Genomic DNA, 12,658 nt, shown 5'->3' with positions numbered 1-12,658 from the left:
CAAAAACCCCAAATTTGTGGGAAAATTGATTTGTTCCATTAAATGCCCCCAAAGTTTTTTTCCTGGAATTCTCGATTTTCCAGGAATTTTCCTCCTGGGGGGCGGGGCCAGGGGATCCCAAAAAATCCGGGAATCTCCCAGAAATCCGGGAATCTCCCAAAAATTCGGGGAATCCCAAAAAATCCGGGGTTCTCCGGGAATTTTCGGTTCCAGGGAATTTTCCGTTCTTTGGGAATTTCATCCATTCTCTGGGAATTTTCCATTCTTTGGGAATTTCCTCCGTGATCCCCAGGAATGGGGAGAGACCCCCGGGATTGGGGAGAATTTTTAGGGAATTTCCGCATTTTTGGGGGTATTTCCCCATTTTTGCGAAAATTTCCCCGTTTTTGGAGGAATTTCCCCATTTTTTGGGAAAATTTCCCCATTTTTGGGGGGAATTTCCCGCTGTGCCCCTCCCCCCCCGGCTCAGCTGCCGCCCCTCCCCCACCCCCACCGGGCAGGGACCCGGGAAATTCCAAAAATTTGGGTGGAATTCCCAGGAAATTGAGGATTTTCCCGCTATTTTCCTTATTTTAGGAAGGTGGGGAAGCCATGGCCACCTTAATTAAATTCCCACTCCCTAATTAACCTCCCTATTTCCTAATTAGCCTGGCCCCACTCCTGAAATCTTGGGATAAAGGGCAGGAATTGGAGAATTCCCCAATAATTTGGGTGGAATTCCCAGGAAATTGGGGATTTTCCTGGGATTTTTAAAATTCCGGCACAGTCCCGTCACAGCGCCCCCCCCACCCCCAAATTCCGCCTTTTTACCCCCAAAACCAGGCGGGAAATCCGGGAATTCCCAAAATATCCGATATCCAAACATCAAAAAAACCTTTACCCAAAAAAAAAAAAAAAAACAAACCAAAAAATGAGGAAACCACCCCAAAAAACCCCAAATCTTGGGGAATTTGGACTCGGGGATTTTGGGGCGAAAAGCTGGGATTTGAGGAACCCCGAAGGAACCCGGAATTTCTGCGGGATTTTCTCTTTATTCCGACAGCCCGGCGCCGCCCCGAAATTCCCGATTTTCTCGCCCGTTCCCAAAATTCCAATTTTTTTCCCCCAAATCCCCCTTTTCCCCCCCAAGCCCGCGCGTAGAAAAGCGGGGAAGCGCAGCCCGCCCCCGAGCGTACAAAAAAAGGAGGAACCGGCCGCGATCCCGCCCGCATTCTCCCGGGATTCCCGGATTTTGGGGAATTCCCGGATTTCCGGGAACTCAGGCGCGCTCGCCGCGGATCCGCCGCGCCAGCTGGATGTCCTTGGGCATGATGGTGACGCGCTTGGCGTGGATGGCGCACAGGTTGGTGTCCTCGAAGAGCCCCACCAGGTACGCCTCGCTGGCCTCCTGAACACGTGGGACACGCGTGAAACATGCGTGTGACACGTGTGAGACATGTGTGAGATACACGCAGGGTCACCTGTCCCTGTGTCCCACCCCTGTGTCCTCGAAGAGCCCCACCAGGTACGCCTCGCTGGCCTCCTGAACACGTGGGACACGCGTGAAACACGTGTGAGACACGCGTGTGACACACACAGGGTCACCTGTCCCTGTGTCCCACCCCTGTGTCCTCAGAGAGCCCCACCAGGTACGCCTCGCTGGCCTCCTGAACATGTGGGACACGCGTGAAACATGCGTGGGACATGTGTGAGACACGCGTGTGACACACACAGGGTCACCTGTCCCTGTGTCCCACCCCTGTGTCCTCGGAGAACCCCACCAGGTACGCCTCGCTGGCCTCCTGAACACGTGGGACACGCGTGGGACACGGGTGTGACGTGTGTGACACAGGTGTGTGCCCAGGTGTGCACCCAGGTGTACCCTGGTGTGCCCAGGTGTGTCTCACACCTGCCCAGGTGTGCCCAGGTGTCCCCAGGTGTGTGCCCAGCTGTACCCAGCTGTACCCAGGTGTGCCCCTCACCTGCCCAGGTGTGCCCAGGTGTCCCCAGGTGTGCCCCTCACCTGCCCAGGTGTGTCTCTCACCTGCCCAGGTGTGCCCAGCTGTACCCAGGTGTGCCCCTCACCTGCCCAGGTGTGTCTCTCACCTGCCCAGGTGTGCCCAGCTGTACCCAGGTGTGCCCCTCACCTGCCCAGGTGTGTCTCTCACCTGCCCAGGTGTGCCCAGCTGTACCCAGGTGTGTCTCTCACCTGCCCAGGTGTGTCTCTCACCTGCCCAGGTGTGCCCAGGTGTGCCCAGGTGTGTTACCAGCTGTACCCAGGTGTGTACCCAGGTGTACCCAGGTGTGTTCCCAGCTGTACCCAGGTGTACCCAGGTGTACCCAGGTGTGTTCCCAGCTGTACCCAGGTGTGCCCAGGTGTACCCAGGTGTGTGCCCAGCTGTACCCAGGTGTGCCCAGGTGTGCCCCTCACCTGCAGGGCGCCGATGGCGGCGCTCTGGAAGCGCAGGTCGGTTTTGGGTTGGTACCCAGGTGTGCCCAGGTGTGTCTCTCACCTGCCCAGCTGTACCCAGGTGTGCCCCTCACCTGCCCAGGTGTGCCCCTCACCTGCAGGGCGCCGATGGCGGCACTCTGGAAGCGCAGGTCGGTTTTGGGTCGGTACCCAGGTGCACCCAGGTGTGTCTCTCACCTGCCCAGGTGTTCCCAGCTGTACCCAGGTGTACCCAGGTGTGTTCCCAGCTGTACCCAGGTGCACCCAGGTGTGTCTCTCACCTGCCCAGGTGTTCCCAGCTGTACCCAGGTGTACCCAGGTGTGTTCCCAGCTGTACCCAGGTGTGCCCAGGTGTGCCCCTCACCTGCCCAGGTGTGCCCAGGTGTGCCCCTCACCTGCAGCGCGCCGATGGCGGCGCTCTGGAAGCGCAGGTCGGTTTTGGGTCGGTACCCAGGTGTGCCCAGGTGTGTCTCTCACCTGCCCAGGTGTGCCCAGGTGTGCCCCTCACCTGCCCAGGTGTGCCCAGGTGTGCCCCTCACCTGCAGCGCGCCGATGGCGGCGCTCTGGAAGCGCAGGTCGGTTTTGAAGTCCTGCGCGATCTCCCGCACCAGCCGCTGGAACGGAAGCTTCCGGATCAGCAGCTCCGTGGATTTCTGGTAGCGCCGGATCTCCCGCAGCGCCACCGTGCCGGGGCTGGGGGGGCACAGGTGAGCCGGGCACACCTGGGGGCGCCCGGTGCCCACCTGGGGCTGCTCCTGTCCCCGGTGCCCACCTGGGGCTGCTCCTGTCCCCGGTGCCCACCTGGGCACCTGGAACCCCCCTGGGCACCTGGAACCCCCCTGGGCACCTGGAACCCACCTGGAACCCACCTGGGCACCTGGAACCCCCCTGGGCACCTGGAACCCCCCTGGGCCCTCACCTGTCCATAGCACCCACCTGGGCCCTCACCTGTCCCAGTCTCCCCAGTCTCTCCCAGTATCCCCAGTACCCTCCCAGTCCCCCCCAGTGTCCCCAGTCCCTCCCAGTGCCCCCCCAATGCCCTCCCAGTATCCCCAGTTACCATCTCAGTGTCCCCAGTTTCCCTCCCAGTTTGCCCAGTTACCCTCCCAGTATCCCCAGTCCCTCCCAGTGTCCCCAGTTACCCCCCCGTCCCTCCCAGTGTCCCCAGTACCCTCCCAGTTTGTCCAGTACCCTCCCAGTCCCTCCCAGTATCCCCAGTACCCCCCTAGTCCCTCCCAGTATCCCCAGTTACCCTCCCAGTATCCCCAGTCCCTCCCAATATCCCCAGTTACCCCCCCAGTCCCTCCCAGTTTGCCCAGTTACCCCCCCAGTCCCTCCCAGTTTGCCCAGTTTGCCCAGTTACCCTCCCAATTTGCCCAGTTTGCCCAGTTACCCTCCCAGTTTGCCCAGTTACCCCCCCAGTACCCTCCCAGTTTGCCCAGTTACCCTCCCAGTTTGCCCAGTTTGCCCAGTTACCGGTAGCGGTGCGGTTTCTTGACGCCGCCCGTGGACGGCGCGCTCTTCCGGGCCGCCTTGGTGGCCAGCTGCTTGCGCGGCGCTTTGCCGCCGGTGGATTTCCGAGCCGTCTGCTTGGTGCGGGCCATCCCGGGCCGTCACAGCCTGGCAAGGGCGGGGAGAGAAAAACGGGCCGGAAAACGGGAAAAACGGGCAAAAAACCCAAAAATAAACACCGGGAGAGGGCCGCGCGCGGCCCACGCGCCTACAACTCCCAGCAGCGCCCCGCGCGCCGCCTCACATGACCGCCCGCCGCGCCGAAGCCTGATTGGCTGACCGCGGCGCCCGCGCTGCCGGCGAACTACGGCACCCAGAAGCCTCCGCGAGGCCCTCGCTGATTCGCCGGCGCGGCGGCGCTCGCGCGCCGCCCCTTTGAGTGACGCGCCTCGCAGCCAATCACACCCCGGCCTCCTGACCAATCAGCGCGCGGCACCGCACGGAAGGCGGGACTGAGGAGCGGCGTCTCCTCAGGCGACCCCGGCCCCCCCCCCCATACACCCCCACCCCCCTCACCCCGCGCACCGGAGCCCCCCCGGTCCTCCCCCCCTTCACCAGCCCCGCGGGACCGACGCGGCGCCGCCGGTACCTGCGAGCGGCGCTGGCGGCGGCGCTGGAGCCGTGCGGGTCCCGCGGCGCAGGTTCGCTCTCCCCTTCCCGCCTTTCCCGGCAGAAAATGGCGGGTCCCGGCTGAGGGCGGTTCCCGTCGTGCCCCGCGCGCGGCGGGCGGGAACGGGGGGGCGGGGCCGGCTGAGGTGAGGCCGCGCCGCCATCTTGGCCGCCGCCATCTTGGGCGCCTCGAGGGGATTTCGCCTAAAAATCGCCGAAATTCACCGAATCCCGGAATTCCCGGAATTCCCAAGCGCGGGCTGCTGGCTCTGGCGGTCTGTGGCGGGGGACGGCGTTTGGGGGCGCTGCCCTCGTTACTCCCCGCTGTGAAAACGAACGAGAAACCCCCAAAAAACCCAAAAAACCCCAAAAAAACCCAAAAAACCCCCCAAAAAACCCAAAAAAACCCGCACAAAAGCCACCAAACCCGGCTCGGGTTTCAGCCCTTTATTCCCAAAAGGAGCGCGGCCACGATTTCATGCGCGGGTGCTTTAGGGTTAAGTAAAAGAATTAAGGTTTGAAGAGCTCTGAGGGCATTGATCCTAGAAATGTCCCGAAATGACCCAAAATCCCCCTGAAATAACCCAAAAATGTCCTGAAATAACCCAAAATCCCCTGAAACAACCCAAAAATGTCCTGAAATAACCCAAAATCCCCCGAAATAACCCCAAATCCCCCTGAAACAACCCAAAAATGTCCTGAAATGACCCAAAATCCCCCTGAAATAACCCAAAAATGTCCTGAAATGACCCAAAATCCCCTGAAATAACCCAAAAATGTCCTGAAATGATCCAAAATCCCCCTGAAATAACCCAAAAATGTCCCGAAATGACCCAAAATCCCCCTGAAATAACCCCAAAATCCCCCGAAATGACCCAAAATCCCCCTGAAATAACCCAAAAATGTCCTGAAATGATCCAAAATCCCCCTGAAATAACCCAAAAATGTCCCGAAATGACCCAAAATCCCCCTGAAATAACCCCAAAATCCCCCTGAAATAACCCAAAATCCCCCTGAAATAACCCAAAATCCCCCTGAAATAACCCAAAAATGTCCTGAAATGATCCAAAATCCCCTGAAATAACCCAAAAATGTCCTGAAATGACCCAAAATCCCCCTGAAACAACCCAAAAATGCCCTAAACCAACCCAAAATCACCTGAAATAACCCAAAATCCAGCTGGATTTGCCATTTTTTATTCCCAAAATTCCACAATTCCATGCTGACAATTTTTAGATTACCAAAAAAATGGAATTTTGAAGAGCCTGGAAGGAGGCACAGCCCTCCTCCCCCCAATTTCCCCAAAAATCACTCAAAACCAACAAACAGCCCCAAATTGGGCTCAAAATTCCAAAGTTTTATTCCCGAAAGGCCACGGAGACCCAAAACCGGGGGAAATAAAGAAAAAATCCCAAATTTCAGCACTTTTAAGGAGTTTTTCCCCATTTTTCACCCTGCCAGGAGCGCTCGGAGGGAGGAAAATCCCAAAAAAAGGCGATTTGGGCCCAAAACGGCGGCGAGGGGAAGGATTTGGGGTAAAAGGGGAATTTTGGGAAAGAAAAATAAAAAAGATTTTGGGGTGGGACGTGAAGGATTTGGGGCAGAATGAAAAATTGGAATGTTTAGGGTGGGTTGGAGGGGTTTTGGGGTGAAATTTGGGGATTTTGGGTGGGATTTGGGAATTTTGGGGTGAAATTTGGGGATTCTGGGTGGGCTCTGAGGGGTTTTGGGGTGAAAATTGGGGATTTTGGGTGGGATTTGGGAATTTTGGGGTGAAATTTGGGGATTTTGGGGTGAAATTTGGGGATTTTGGGTGGGATTTGAAGTGAAATTTTGGGATTTTGGGTGGGTTCTGGGTTCAGGATGGATTTTGGGTGGGATCTGGGAATTTTGGGGTGAAATTCGGGGATTTTGGGGTAAGACATGGGGATTTTGGGTGGGATCTGGGAATTTTGGGGTGAAATGTGGGGAGTTTGGGTGGGATCTGGGAATTTTGGGGTGAAATGTGGGGAGTTTGGGTGGGATCTGGGAATTTTGGGGTGAAATGTGGGGATTTTGGGTGGGATCTGGGAATTTTGGGGTGAGACGTGGGGATTTTGGGTGGGATCTGGGAATTCTGGGGTGAGACATAGGGATCTTGGGGTGAAATTTGTGAATTTTGGGGTGAGATGTGGGGATTTTGGGGTGAGATGTGGGGATTTTGGGTGGGATTTTGGAATTTTGGGGTGAGACGCAGGGATTTTGGGGTGAGACGCGGGGATTTTGGGTGGGATCTGGGAATTTTGGGGTGAGACGTGGGGATTTTGGGTGGGATCTGGGAATTCTGGGGTGAGATGTGGGAATTTTGGGGTGAGACGCGGGGATTTTGGGTGGGATTTAGGAATTTTGGGGTGAGACGTGGGAATTTTGGGGTGAGACGCGGGGATTTTGGGGTGAGACGTGGGAATTTTGGGTGGGATTTAGGAATTTTGGGGTGAGACATGGGAATTTTGGGGTGAGACGCGGGGATTTTGGGGTGAGACGTGGGAATTTTGGGGTGAGACGTGGGAATTTTGGGGTGAGACGCGGGGATTTTGGGGTGAGACGCGGGGATTTTGGGGTGAGACGCGGGGATTTTGGGGTGAGACGCGGGGATTTTGGGGTCGGCCCCCCGTCCCTCCCGCGGGCTCGGGGCGGCGCCGCTGCCGGCGGCGTTTCGGCGATTCCCGTCATGGAGCGGGGGGGGCGGGCGGCCGACACGTCCCGCGAGCGTCGGGAGCCGGCGACGCTCCCGATATATCGCGATAGCCGGGGATATTTGCTGATCTATCGTGATATCTGGTGATATTTGCTGATATATCGCGATAGCCGGGGATATTTGCTGATATATCGCGATAGCCGGGGATATTTGCTGATATATCGCGATAGCCGGGGATATTTGCTGATCTATCATGATATCTGGTGATATTTGCTGATATATCGCGATAGCCGGGGATATTTGCTGATATATCGCGATAGCCGGGGATATTTGCTGATCTATCATGATATCTGGTGATATTTGCTGATCTATCGTGATATCTGGTGATATTTGCTGATATATCGCGATAGCCGGGGATATTTGCTGATATATCGTGATATCTGGTGATATTTGCTGATATATCGCGATAGCCGGGGATATTTGCTGATATATCATGATATCTGGTGATATTTGCTGATATATCGCGATATTCGGTGATATCTCTCAATAAATCGCGATATTCGGTGATATCTCCCCATGTATCGCGATATCTGGCGGTATCTCCTGATATTTCCTGGTATATCCCAATATTTATCAATTGCTGCCGATATCTATCAATATCCGCCGATATATTGCGATATCCCATCGATACCACCTGATATCCATCGATATCTCTCGATATATGGCGATATCCATTGCTGTGTCCTGATATCTACCAATACCTGCCGATACATCGCGATATCCCATCAATACCACCCGATATCCATTGATACTACCCGATATATCGCAATAGCCATCGATACCACCCAATATCCATCGATACCGCCCAATATATCACGATATCCATAGAAACCACCCAATATATCGCGATATCCATTGCTGTTTACCAATATCCATCAATACCTGCCGATATATCGCAATAGCCATCGATACCACCCAATATCCATAGAAACCACCCAATATATCGCGATACCCGTTGCTGTTTACCAATATCCATCAATACCTGCCGATATATCGCAAAATCCATCAATACCACCCAATATATCACAATATTCCATTGATACCACCTGATATGTGGCAATACCCATTGCTGCCTACCAATATCTGCCAATATATCGCGATATCTGCCAATATCACCCGATATATCACGATATCCATCGATACCGCCCGCTATATTGCGATATATCGTGTGGTGTCGAGCGCTATCGTGATATATTGGCTGGTATCAATAGGATATCGCGATATATCGAGCGCTATCGATGGGATATCGCGATATATCGATGGCCTATCGCGATATATCGATGGCATATCGTGATATATCGATGGCATATCGCGATATATCGATGGGATATCGCGATATATCGATGGGGTATCGTGATATATCAATGGCATATCGCGATATATCGATGGGATATCGCGATATATCGATGGCATATCACGATATATCAAGTGCTATCGATGGCCTATCGCGATATATCGATGGCATATCGCGATATATCAATGGCATATCGCGATATATCGATGGCCTATCGCGATATATCGATGGCCTATCGCGATATATCAAGTGCTATCGATGGCATATCACAATATATCGATGGCCTATCGCGATATATCGATGGCCTATCGCGATATATCGATGGGATATCGCGATATATCGATGGCATATCGCGATATATCAAGCGCTATCGATGGCATATCACGACATATCGATGGCCTATCGCGATATATCGATGGGATATCGCGATATATCGATGGCATATCGCGATATCCCGGGGCGCCCTAGCGCGGCCTAGGCCAGGCGGGACTCGATGGCGGCCACGATGCGGAGCAGCTTCGGCTCGGTGTCCACGAAGCCATCGCCGGCCTGGGGGAACCCCAAATTGGGACGGGGGCACCCCGAAATGGGGAGGGGGCACCCCGAAATGGGGAGGGGAAACCCCGGTAATGGGGAGGGGGCACCCTGAAATTGGGAGGGGGGACCCCAAAATGGGGAGGGGGGCATCCCGAAATTGGGGATGGGGGACACCCTGAAATTGGGGAGGGGGAACCCTGAAATTGGGGATGGGACACCCTGAAATGTGGATGGGACACCCTGAAATGGGGAGGGGGCACCCTGAAATTGGGGAGGGGGCGCCCTGAAATGGGGAGGGGGCACCCCAAATTGGGGAGGGGGCACCCTGAAATTGGGATGGGGGCACCCTGAAATTGGGACAGGGGCACCCCAAATTGGGGAGGGGGGCATCCCGAAATTGGGGATGGAGGACACCCTGAAATTGGGGAGGGGGCACCCCGGTAATGGGGAGGGGGAACCCCGAAATGGGGATGGGACACCCGGAAATGGGGAGGGGGCACCCCGAAATTGGGGATGGGGGACACCCTGAAATTGGGGAGGGGGCAACCCGAAAATGGGCACAGGGACACCCCGAAATGGGGAGGGGACATCCCGAAATTGGGGAGGGGGAACCCCGAAAATGGGGATGGGGGCATGCCGAAATTGGGGAGGGGGCGCGCCGAAATGGGCACAGGGACACCCCGAAATGGGGGTGGGGAGGGGGGACACCCCGAAATGGGGAGGGGGCACACCCCGAAATGGGGGTGGGGAGGGGGGACACCCCGAAATGGGGGTGGGGAGGGGGGACACCCCGAAATGGGGAGGGGGGACACCCAGAAATGGGGAGGGGGGACACCCCGAAATGGGGGTGGGGAGGGGGGACACCCCGAAATGGGGAGGGGGGACACCCCGAAATGGGGGTGGGGAGGGGGGACACCCCGAAATGGGGAGGGGGGACACCCCGAAATGGGGAGGGGGGACACCCAGAAATGGGGAGGGGGGACACCCCGAAATGGGGAGGGGGGACACCCCGAAATGGGGAGGGGGGACACCCCGAAATGGGGGTGGGGAGGGGCACCCACCTTTTTGGAGTGCACCAGGCGTCCCCCCACGGTCACCTCAAACCATCCCGTCACTTCCGGGGTGCCCTGGCCGCGCTGGGGGGGGGGACAGCTGAGAGACCCCCCCCCAAAAATCCTGGGGGACCCCAAAACCTCCCCCCGAAATCCTCTGGATCCCACCCCAAAATCGTCCCCCCGCCCCCGCCAAAATCCTGGGAATTCACCCCAAAATCCCCCCCCAAACCCTGTGGATTCACCCCAAAATCTGGGGAATTCACCCCCAAAACCTGGGAATTCCACCCCCAAAATCCTGGGAATTCACCCCCAAAACCTGGGAATTCACCCCAAAATCATGTGGGGGTTTTGTTCCCCCATCCTCAGCCAAAATCCTGTGGATTCACCCCAAATTCTGGGAATCCCACCCCCAAATCCTGTAAATTCACCCCAAAATCCCAAGACCCCCCCCCCAAAATCCTGTGAATTCACCTCAAAATCCCATAATCCCATGAATTCACCCCAAAACCACCCCCAAAATCCTGTGAATTCACCCCAAAATCCCGAGACCCCCCCAAAATCCCATCAATTCACCCCAAACCCTGTAGATCCCCCCAAACCCTGTAGACCCCCCCCCCAAAATCCCGGGAATTCACCCCAAAATCCCGGGAATTCACCCCAAAACCCCAAGACGCCCCAAAATCCCGGGAATTTGCCCCAAAATCCCGGGAATTCACCCCAAAACCCCAAGACCCCCCAAAATCCCGGGAATTCACCCCAAAATCCCGGGAATTCGCCCCAAAATCCTGGGAATTCACCCCAAAACCCCCCAAAATCCCGGGAATTCACCCCAAAATCCCGGGAATTCGCCCCAAAATCCCGGGAATTCACCCCAAAACCCCCCAAAATCCCGGGAATTCACCCCAAAATCCCGGGAATTCGCCCCAAAATCCCGGGAATTCACCCCAAAACCCCAAGACGCCCCAAAATCCTGGGAATTCACCCCAAAATCCCGGGAATTCGCCCCAAAATCCCGGGAATTCACCCCAAAACCCCCCAAAATCCCGGGAATTCACCCCGAAATCCCGGGAATTCGCCCCAAACGGGGTCCCTCACCCACCACGTCCAGCGCTCCCGGGAAGCGCCGCTCCAGTTCCCGGCGCAGCTGCTCAAACTGGGACGGGGAGAGGCTCTGGTGGGGCCGGGGGTTTGGGGACCCCCCCCACATTTTGGGGTCCCCACCCCGGATTTTGGGGAGGGGGCAGGAAGGGGTGGGGGAGGGGCTCACCTTGGGTTTGTAGCCTCAGGCTCCGCTGGGGGGAGGGGAGGGGTTAAAATGGGGACCCCCCCCCCAAAATTGGGGACACCCACCCAAAATTGGGGACCCCCAGCCGGGATTTGGGGGCCCCCACCCAAAATTTGGGACACCCCCCCAAAATTGGGGACCCCCATCCAGAATTGAGGACACCCCCCAGAACTGGGGACACCCACCCAAAATTAGGGACCCCTCCTGGAATTGGGGACCCTTACCCAAAATTTGGGACACCCCCAGAATCTGGGATCCCTCTCGAGACTGGGGACCCCCACCCAGAATTTGGGACACCCCCAGAATTGGGGTCACCCCCGGAATTGGGGACCCCCACCCAAAATTGGGGACCCATCTCGGGATTGGGGACACCCCCCCAAAACTCAGGACCCTTACCCAAAATTGGGGCCCTCACCCAAAATTAGGAACTCCCACCCGGGATTTGGGGACCCCCACCCAAAATTGGGACCCCCCCCAAAATTGGGGACACCCACCCAGAATTGGGGACTTCCAGCCGGGATTTGGGGACCCCCACCCAAAGTTGGAACCCTCACCCAAAACTGGGGACCCCCACCCAAAATTGAGAACTCCCACCCGGGATTTGGGGACCCCCACCCAAAATTGAGGATTCCCACCCGGGATTTGGGGACCCCCCCCGGATTTGGGGACCCCTCCCTCGAACTGGAGCCTCTCCCGGGCTCAGAGACCCCCCCGGATTTAGGGACCCCCCGGATTTGGGGACCCCCCCCATTTGGGGTCTCCCCAGTTTGGCCCCGGTACCAGTAAAGGACATGGACTGGGAGCGGCGCCATGGCGGCAACTGCGCATGCGCGGGGGGCGGGGCCACAGGGGAAACGCGTGACGTCAGAGAAACCAGTGAAACCAGTAAAACCAGTGAAACCAGTATGGGACCACCAGTGAAACCAGTAAAACCAGTGAAACCAATAAAATCAGTTCGGGACCACCAGTGAAACCAGTGAAACCAGTAAAACCAGTGAAACCAGTAAAACCAGTGAAACCAGTAAAACCAGTGAAACCAATAAAATCAGTTCGGGACCACCAATAAAATCAGTTCGGGACCACCAGTGAAACCAGTGCAGGGCCACCAGTAAAACCAGTTCGGGACCACCAGTAAAACCAGTATGGGGTCACCAACGAAACCAGTACAGGGCCACCAGTCCCTCCCCCAGTATAACCAGTA

The 12,658-nt window shown here is 56.6% G+C and overlaps 3 protein-coding genes across 6 annotated transcripts; all 3 read right to left on the bottom strand.

Moving 5' to 3' along the window:
- Positions 1–1,011: 1,011 nt before the first annotated feature.
- Positions 1,012–4,621, bottom strand: LOC110478803 (histone H3.3A). Of its 3 annotated transcripts, none has more exons than XM_021545677.4 (4): positions 4,530–4,621; positions 3,905–4,048; positions 2,968–3,121; positions 1,012–1,387 (listed from the first exon to the last, which is right to left on the bottom strand). In XM_021545677.4, exons 2-4 carry the CDS (start codon positions 4,030–4,032, stop codon positions 1,259–1,261), a joined length of 411 nt encoding a protein of 136 aa, XP_021401352.1. In that variant the 5' UTR covers positions 4,033–4,048; positions 4,530–4,621; the 3' UTR covers positions 1,012–1,258. The 3 variants fall into 3 exon arrangements, with proteins under 3 accessions (XP_021401352.1, XP_085420977.1, XP_085420978.1); XM_085564851.1 differs by lacking the exon at positions 1,012–1,387 and adding an exon at positions 1,422–1,522; XM_085564852.1 differs by lacking the exon at positions 1,012–1,387 and adding an exon at positions 1,556–1,646.
- A 1,108-nt stretch (positions 4,622–5,729) lies between these two features.
- LOC144247728 (uncharacterized) lies at positions 5,730–7,911 on the bottom strand. The gene is made up of 2 exons (XM_085564850.1): positions 7,193–7,911; positions 5,730–7,150 (listed from the first exon to the last, which is right to left on the bottom strand). Exon 1 carries the CDS (start codon positions 7,909–7,911, stop codon positions 7,258–7,260), a length of 654 nt encoding a protein of 217 aa, XP_085420976.1. The 3' UTR covers positions 5,730–7,150; positions 7,193–7,257.
- On the bottom strand, positions 5,886–12,285 carry SELENOW (selenoprotein W). 2 transcript variants are annotated; one of them, XM_085564853.1, is made up of 5 exons: positions 12,238–12,285; positions 11,440–11,464; positions 11,272–11,343; positions 10,179–10,253; positions 5,886–9,129 (listed from the first exon to the last, which is right to left on the bottom strand). In XM_085564853.1, the coding sequence occupies exons 1-5, from the start codon at positions 12,267–12,269 to the stop codon at positions 9,055–9,057; spliced, it is 279 nt and encodes a 92-aa protein (XP_085420979.1). In that variant the 5' UTR covers positions 12,270–12,285; the 3' UTR covers positions 5,886–9,054. The 2 variants fall into 2 exon arrangements, with proteins under 2 accessions (XP_085420979.1, XP_085420980.1); XM_085564854.1 differs by having other exon boundaries at positions 11,272–11,325.
- Between the last annotated feature and the right edge of the window lie 373 nt (positions 12,286–12,658).

This window comes from Lonchura striata, chromosome 34 (genome assembly GCF_050655825.1).
Source record: "Lonchura striata isolate lonStrDom1 chromosome 34, ASM5065582v1, whole genome shotgun sequence".
NCBI classification, from domain to species: Eukaryota; Metazoa; Chordata; class Aves; order Passeriformes; family Estrildidae; genus Lonchura; species Lonchura striata.
The sequence above is the reverse complement of the archived record's forward strand: the minus strand, read 5'-3'. Positions and strand labels throughout refer to the sequence as shown.